An 8,728-nucleotide genomic window follows, 5' to 3' on the forward strand; every position below is an offset into this window, starting at 1 on the left:
GCTTGAGAAAAATGCAGGGCGCATGTGCTGCACCCAAAATCCCCGAAAGAGGGTAGAGGTGGAGGAGAAAGGATTGCTGCATGCCATCCCCTGTGGGGGTGCTTTCTCACCATGACAATCTGGACCTCCGCAAGGGGACGCCACTCTAGCAAATTAAAAACAAAACGTGGGCCAGCAGATAGCATGGCGGTTAAGGCATTGGACTCCCAGGTGGCTGACTGCAGTTTGAGTCCTTTGCTTAGTGGCTCCCTATCTCACGTTCCTTCTCCCTCTGGTGAGGAAATTTAAATAAATAAATAAACAAATAAATAAAATAATTCTGAAAAAAAAAACTATTAATACTATCTAAGGTGTTTCTTTTCTCTGAACCTAAAAGCAAGAACTCACTCAGGAGATAGGCATTCTTTTGTTTTTGTTTTTTTTTTTTTTTGGAGAGGTTTTCGCTATAGGGCGTGTGCTTGCCAGACAGAGAGAGACATAGAGACAGAAAGTGAGAAATCACCCCCCAGGGGGGATGGTCACAACGCAATCCCTTCTCCTCCATTCTCCTCTCAGGATCTTGGGCACACATGCACACATGCCCCGCTTGAGTTTTAAGCCACTGGGTCCGGGACGGGAACCCCGGTCGACGTGGGAGTCTAGTGACATAGCCACTACGCTAATTGCTGGTTCCCAGGAGACAGGCATTCTGATAATGCGCAGGCCAAGTCCCCGGACCTGGTAAAAGTACCTTAGTCATTGCTAGAGAGCCGTTACCAGTAAGAGTGTCGTGTGTCTTTTGTCTCCAGAGCCTTATGGTAATTGACTTAAATATTTTTTAAAACTCAACCTGAATGTGTTCCCTATGTTGGAAAGGTATCTAGTGGTGACTGAGGATCCGGCTAGCTAAGTTGTCATTTTATAATATATGGAGTCAGCACTGTTAGGAACCTAACTTTGGAGACAGGCTAAAATTTTTCTTGAAGGGAATTGTGGAACAGAACAGCTAAATTTTTCAGAAGGAAGTTTCCATCTAGGTTCCAAACTGGGTAAGTTGTTGCATTTTTCACTTTCTTGTGTTCAGGTGAGAGTCCACCATCTTAGATCTACTGTCCAACATGGTGCCTACGGTTACTAGATCTTGGACTTGGAAAAAATGAGAGAGTGGATGCAAACTGTTCTCACCACAAAAAATGATGAGTTTCGTGTTATCCGTGTTGTTGCACATAACAGTAATTTGCTGGTTGTCAGTGTTTGGAACACCTTAGTATGGCTAGACCTTATTTCATTTATTCATTGATAAATGGCTGTTGTGAATAAAAACAAAAATTTTTTTAAATGAAAACTTTGTGAGGCAATACGTGTTCATTAGCCCCATTTAGTCATTCCCCGCATACTTCAAAACATCATGGTGTCCAGAGTAAATATGTGCAATGTTATCTGTTAGCGTAAAAAAGCAAAAATAAATTTCAAAGGGATTCTATTTAAAGTAGGCTCAAGTAGGGGAAATGTGTAAGAGTAGAGGAAGAGTTCATCAAAGTCACGGGAATTAAGATGAATACATGGGCCCTTATTGTTGTCTGAGTGGACTGTGACATCACAGTATTTAATTAAGAATAGCACGAGTGTTCAGTCCAAGCGGTCCTCAGATGCATCCAAAGAGCATAACTTACGATGCCTAACTTCCTCTAGAAGCTATTATTTGACGGATGAGATAATACTTGCCCGGGTAAAATGCGAGCTTGTGATCACTTCTCTGAAATCCTTATCATTCGGCCCCAGCTTCTCTACCAGCTTCCTATCAGCCCTTCAGAATTCACGCCAGCTTTCCTTGTCTGGAGGCAAACCTTGCAAAGACGAGCGTCTGTTCTAAGAGGCTGAAATGTGAGAGAGGCTGTACTTGGTTCTCGTTTATTTGGGAGAACCTAATTGGTCTTCATCTCTAGTATTTTGTTACTTGCTTGGTATTAGTATTTCTGTTCTATTAATAGTTTCTGCCTGAAAATAAAAAAGAGAGAACTATCCATTTACTTTCTCCTCTAGTGCCAAATTTTGAAAAAAGCCATACGAAATTCTCAAGTTGTTAATTCATGATCTGATCTATGTGCAGGCACGATCTCTGAGAATAAAAAGTGCCACTTTGTCCCCTTTTTCTTTGGTTTTGGGTCATTTGCTACATAAATATAAAGTAATATACAACTTAAATATTAGACAGAAGAACCGTAAAAATAAGAACCAACTGGAGGGCTAGCAGGCGGTGTAGTGGTTGAGGCGTTGGACGCTCACGTGACTGACCATAGTTGGTCCTAGAGGCTTGCTTTCTCACTTTCTGTCTCTCTCTGGGGAGCGCACATGCCTTATAGCAAAAATTAAAATAATAATAAGAATTTAAAAATAATAATACTAAATAAAGTTTTTAAAAACTCTTTTGAAGCAGTTAGGCAATTTTATGTTTATATCCCCTTGCATTTCTGTATAAATTTACCATAGATATGTATCCATGAATAATATATTGTTGTTTTTTTTTTTTTTTTGGAGAGATTTTCACTATAGGGCACGTGCGCTCACCAGACAGACAGACAGAGAGAGACACAGAGACAGAAAGCGAGAAATCACCCCTCAGGGGGGATGGTCACGCCGCAATCCCTTCTCCTCCATTCTCCTCTCAGGATCTTGGGCATGCACGCACATGCGCCCGGCGTGAGTTCTAAGCCACCGGGTCTGGGACACGAACCGCGGTCGACTACGTGGGAGTCCAGAGACATAGCCATTACGCTAACTGCTGGTTCCCATTATATATATTGTTTAATTTTACCTCTTTTGGACTTGATAAAAATAGAAGCATATTCTGAATGTTTTAAAATTGTTTCCATTTGAAATTATCTTTTTAAAATTAGTCCAACTTGTTATAAACATACTTTTTTTCACTGCTAATACAGTATTTCACTGAATGAGTATATAGCTATCTATTCTACTGCTGACAGGTTCTTGTCTTTTGCTGTTAAAACCATTCTTGGGACCAGCAGTTAGCGTAATGGCTTTGTCGCTGGACTCCCACATAGTCGACCGCGGTTTGCATCCCGAACCCAGTGGCTTAAAACTCACGCTGGGCACGTGTGCGTGCGTGCCCAAGATCCCAAGAGGAGAATGGAGGAGAAGGGATTGCAGCGTGGCCATCGCCCCTGGAGGATGATTTCTTGCTTTCTGTCTCTCTGTCTCTGTCTGTCTGGCGAGCACATGCGCCCTATAGCAAAAACCTCTCCAAAAAAAAAAAATTCTTACTTGGGGCCAAAGGTGGTATAGTGGTTAAGGGCACTGGACTCCCACATGGCTGACCACCGTTCAAGTCCCGGGCCTGGTGGCTTGTTTTCTTGCTTTCCCTCTCTCTCTTTTTCTCTCACTCTGTCCCTCTATGGTCAAATTAAAATAAATACATACATACATACATACATACATAAATACATAAATATATAAATAAATAAAAGTTAAGTAAAGATAATTCTTAGAAAGAAATTCTTGTTCAAGTTTCCTACCATTTCTTTGGACTTTACCTAGAGTGAGATTGATTATGGGGTCGTGAATATGCTCAGCTGTACTAGATAATGCATTAAGTTATGTTTTCACTAGCATTTGCTCTATATTTTAACCAATATTATAGTAGTTTTTTTTTGTTTTGCCAATTCAGTGGATGGAAAATATAACAGTATCCCATGTGTGGCTTAGCTTTGTGTTTCACATGTTCCTCCTGGCGGGGTTGAGCATCTTTACATGTGATTCCTGACAGGTCAGATTTCCTCTTCTATGAAGCGTTTGCATCTTTTGTCCATTTTCTGTTTGTTTAGCATTTTCTTATTGGCACGTAGGAGTTCTTCACTTACTCTGAATCTTCATCTTTTGTCCGTTACGCGTGTTACAAATCTACCTTTTTTTCCCTTTCTTTTTCTTCAGCCTATTCCCTCTCCTTTCCGTTCATTCGCCCTTTCCCATTTTCCTTATCAGGACTGCCCCTCTGTCTGTCCTGTCCCCAGTGTGATAAAGGCCGCACACCTCCCTCTGAAGTTGGTCGGTCCACCACCTGAGCCCTTGGGTACATCGAGTGCCTGCCAGAATCTCGTAAGACCAGATGACTGTTCTCAGAGATAGGAATCCAGCTCCTGTGAGCCTCAGCCAAACCGGGGAATCATGGTGCTGGTCCTCTTCACCTTTTCTTAAAATTAATCCATTTATGCTTTTTTATTGTGAGATAAATTTTAAAAGTAGGCATAGGTTATTACTGTTTCCATTCTCTTTCTTTTTGAGAAACTAGGTTAGAACACAGATTAACAATGTAAATATCGAAGTACAAATTTGACATCCCTATAATTTCCTAAGCGCATTTGTGTCACGCTTTCCTATAGTGCATGGAATTCAGAGCTCCTGCCTCTCATCAGTGCAAACACACATGCATGCACATGTGTGCGCACACACACACACTCACACTCTCCCCCTACGTACACCTCAGTCTTTGAGCCCGGACTTACCGTAATATCTGGTCTCTCTCTTCCGCATGGCTCCTATGTCGCGATCCTCCTGCCTCACCCACCCAAGTAGCTGGGACTACAGGTGTGCATCCCCACACTCGAGTTTTTCTAAATCCGAACTTACTTTTCTTTTTGACTTTCACTTTTTGATTTCAGGTTAATTTCACATTTTACATAAAGTCCTCATCATGCTGTATACAATATGTTATATATTTTTTCAACAGGGAACTTTACATTTTTTCATCTGTCAGATATTTTCTTCCCTTGCAGCTCACTTTTAGGGTAGGCCGGGAATTGAACTTGGACCTCATATGTGGCCCCAACTTGCAGAGCAGCAGCATCTTAACAGCAGGTGCCACCAAGGCTGGGCTGAGCATTCGAAATAGATGATGTCACACTTCTCCCTTACCCCCCCCCCCCGCTGGCCGCCCCCCCCCCCCCCCGTTAGCACCACCCCCTGCTCTTGGAATGTTATCCACACGGTGCTCCTACCTGTTGAGTCTTGCTCGCGATGTTCCTCAGATTAACCAGGCCTTTTCTCTCCTCCAGGCTGTCGTATTTGCTAGTTCTTCAGTCTGGAATTCTCTTCCCCTTGCTCTTAATGTGTCTAGCTCATTTGCCTTTTTTGAGTTTCAGCTCCAACATCACCTCAGTTACCTTCCGAGCCCATTCTTGGCAAAATTACCCCGATACTCTCATGTACCCCAATTTATCTTCTTCACGGCTTTTTTGATAGTACGTAGTTACTTGTCTGTATGTCTGTTTTCTTCCTATCCTTCTCACCAACTGGAATGGAATCTTTGACAGGGTAGAAACTTCTCTATCTTATTTAAAGTACCCATCACATAGTGCGAGTTGAGAAAATACTTATCAGATAAATAGTCACCTCTAATGATTACCTCCTTTGCAAAAGGAGAACCTGAAGAGCGATTGTTAAAAGTTTTCTTTTTATTTTATTGGGTTGTCAGAAAAACCATGGTACATTTTTGCATAGAAAAAAATGTATCATGAATTTTCCCGACAACCCAATATAATTCTGTTATGCTAAGGATGATCAACAGCCATTCCTTGAGCATTTTGCCTGCCTGCTTTCTTTTGTTTGTTTATGTTTTTGCCATAGGGCACAAGTGCCCACCAGCACCATGATTCCCTGGTTTAGCTATGGCTGACAGGAAGCTGGAATCCTGTCACCCTCAGTCATCTGGTTTTACTAGATAGGAGAGATGAAGAGAGACAGAGACAGGGAGAGTGAGAAATCACCCCCAAGTGGAGGATGGCCACACCACAATCCCTTCTTCTCCATTCTGCTCTGGGAATTTGGGGTACCTACGCTCATGCTCCGAGCATCATTTTCAAGCTGGTAGGTCCAGGACTCGAACCATGGTTAACCACTACACCACTTGCTGGCCCCTCCTGCTTGCTTTTTTAAATAGATTACAGTGAAACTTGCCTGTCAGTGTCCCAAAGATGAAAGGTCATGATTAAATGTTACCATGAACCCTCAATTTCTGTCATCTGCCATAAGCCTTTGGTTTCTGTCATGCAGTGGAGGAATTGAAGTCGCCCTGCTCCGAGAGAGTAGTCCAGGTATACCTGGGCCTCCTGATGAATGCGGTAGGCAGCCCCTTGTCCGTCCCCACGTTGCACAGTGAGCTTGCCTGGGGCCGCTTGCAAAGCTAGGTGTTGCTGGGGCCTAAAGACTCCCATTGTCCAGCAGAGGGCAGCAGCCATGCAGGGATGTCTGATACTGTACTTCCTAGGAAATAAAAGATAAAAGCGAAACTTTTGGTCTTAGTTTCTGTCTTGCGATTTTTACTTCATTATATGCAGAGATTCACAATAAGACCTTGCCTAGAAGAAAAACTTCTTTTTTGGGGTTCAATCTTACAATAAGATAATACATGGATTTTAGTTATTTTGGAAGTTATTATCAAGGCCACCATATTATCTGTCTTGAGACAGGGAAGAAAAGCAAGAATGTTTCCAGAAACTTTGAGATGGCAACTCACAACTCCTATCTCAAATAGAAAGAAGTTAGGAACAATAAGATGGATTTGAAATTGGGAGTGGAGAAAGAATATAAAAATTCTTGGTAAAGGAGGATGTATACTTTATATTGAAATTATCATAGGTGGGACCAGCTGATGGTGTAATGGTTACATCACTGGACTCCCATGTTACTCGAACCGGGGTTCAAGTCCCTGACCCGGTGGCTTAAAACTTCCACTGGGTATGTCTGTGTGTGTATGCTCAAAATCCTGAGAGGAGAATGGGGAGAAGGGATTTCAGTGTAGCCATCCCCCCAGGTGCTGATCTCTCACTTTCTGACTCTGTCTCTCTCTGTCTCTCCGGTGAGCACATGTGCCCTATAGCAAAAATCTCTCTTAAAAAATTATCATAGGAAAACAAAGAACTTAAATGCTATCATATGGGACATGCATTCAGGGAAATCCTCTACTTGAGGCCTAAAATCTTGTCACTGATATATTCTTTCTTCCTTTTTTAGTTTTGCCATAGGATGCTTGCACTCACTGGAGAGAACGTGGAAATTCACTCTCTGGGGGATGGCCATGTTACATTTCCTTCTCTTCCGTTCTCCTCTCGGGATTTTGGGCATGCACGCACAAGTGCCTAGCGTGTTTTCAATCCACTGGGTCCATATAGTCAGTCCATACATGATTGAAACCATAGAGTTGGCCATGTGGGATTCAGCTGCCTTAACCTCGGGCTGCTGCTGGATCTGGCATGATATATCTTGATGTTTCCTTCTCACATAGAATTAACAGACTGAGTGTACAGGTCTTTGGGTTGCTTTTGAAGAAATGGGCCGAATATCTGTGCTGAGAAGATATGTATTTATAAAAACTCTGAATTCTCCTTTATACATTAAGGGGCTAAATTAACAAATTAGTGATTCATCTCTTTGAATGTTCAGAATAAGGCAGACATAAGAAATGACAATTTCATCCTGAAGTAAGAAAACGAAAGACGTGTACTCCTACCTTCTTCCTCTGGCTACAATAGTTACCTGATTGTGCCTGTCAGAGCTGGCTGCGTATTCTAGGTGAAACCAAGGCAACCAGCTCCAGCCAAGGACCCAGGACTAGTTGGACTATTGGAGAATTCCACCTTCTGCAGAGAGCAGAAAACAGCGCAAATGATAACTGGATGATGTTTATTACTGAGTTTGATAGGGAATAAAAGGATTGTGAAACTTCAGTCTCGGTGTCTTCAGAATTCTGAAATTTCCATCTTAAGCAATAAAATGAATCTAATACAAGTCTAACCTTGAGCGAAGTGACTTTTCTAAGTATAATTAATAGGCTTTAAGAGTCTCAAACTCAGGACCAGCAGATAGTGTAGGAGTTACGTCACGGGACTCCCATGGACCTGGTGGCTTCACATTCATGCTTGGCACTTGTGTGCGTGCGTGCCCAAGCTCCTGAGAGGGCAATGCAAGAGAAAAGATTATGGCATGGCCATCCCCCCTGGGAGGTGATTTCTCACTTTCCCTCTCATTGTATCTGTCTGTCTGTCTCTCTCTTCCCGACAAGTGCCCTAAAGCCAAAAAAACTCTTAAAAAAAAGAGTCCCTAACTCGAAGTAATGACTAGCTATAATCCCAGTATTTAATAAGGCCTCCATTTGTCTTGATAAATCCACACAACTATTACGATTGTCTGTGTTATAGCTAACCTAGTGAAGAACTCTTGGAATTTTCTTTCTTTTCTTATTTCGTTTCGTTTCTTTCTTTTCTTTTTTTTTTTTTTTGTTCATCTAGCATGGATCTTGATGACTCTGCAGAAGAGTCTGAGGAGAAGGAATATTCTTCTGTCTGCGTTGGCAGAGAAGATCAAATTAAGAAAACCGAAAGAATGACAGCTGTGGTCCACGACAGGGAAGTGGTCATTTTCTACCACAAAGGAGAATATCACGCCATGGATATCCGCTGTTACCGTAAGACTTTTTTCCTTTGCAAAGCTCGTATTTATTCACTTATTTATTTGTTTACATCAAAATTCAGCATTTTAGTGACTATGTAATATTCACTTCCTTTTCAGACTCCGGAGGACCTTTACATCTGGGAGAAATAGAGGTGTGTAAGATGTCGTCTCTTTTCTACAAACTCAGATCTTCCCCGTCCATATTCGCACTTGTTTATTTCATTCTTATCCAAAAATAGTTTACATTTGGGTTTTAAATATATTCTTTCTTTTTTTTTTTTTTTTT

The 8,728-nt window shown here is 41.8% G+C and overlaps 1 protein-coding gene across 1 annotated transcript in view; it reads left to right on the plus strand.

The window, feature by feature from the left end:
• Window positions 1-854: 854 nt before the first annotated feature.
• Window positions 855-8,728, plus strand: part of RFESD (Rieske Fe-S domain containing) — a 10,165-nt gene continuing 2,291 nt past the window's right edge. Inside the window, exons 1-3 of the mRNA XM_006169849.3 lie at window positions 855-1,028; window positions 8,280-8,455; window positions 8,560-8,594. Coding sequence (XP_006169911.1) covers window positions 8,281-8,455; window positions 8,560-8,594 — 210 coding nt within the window. The 5' untranslated portion in view covers window positions 855-1,028; window position 8,280. The remainder of the gene's footprint in view (window positions 1,029-8,279; window positions 8,456-8,559; window positions 8,595-8,728) is intronic.

The sequence above is a fragment of the Tupaia chinensis genome, unplaced genomic scaffold, assembly GCF_000334495.1.
Source record: "Tupaia chinensis unplaced genomic scaffold, TupChi_1.0 Scaffold147554_1, whole genome shotgun sequence".
Lineage (NCBI taxonomy): Eukaryota > Metazoa > Chordata > Mammalia > Scandentia > Tupaiidae > Tupaia > Tupaia belangeri.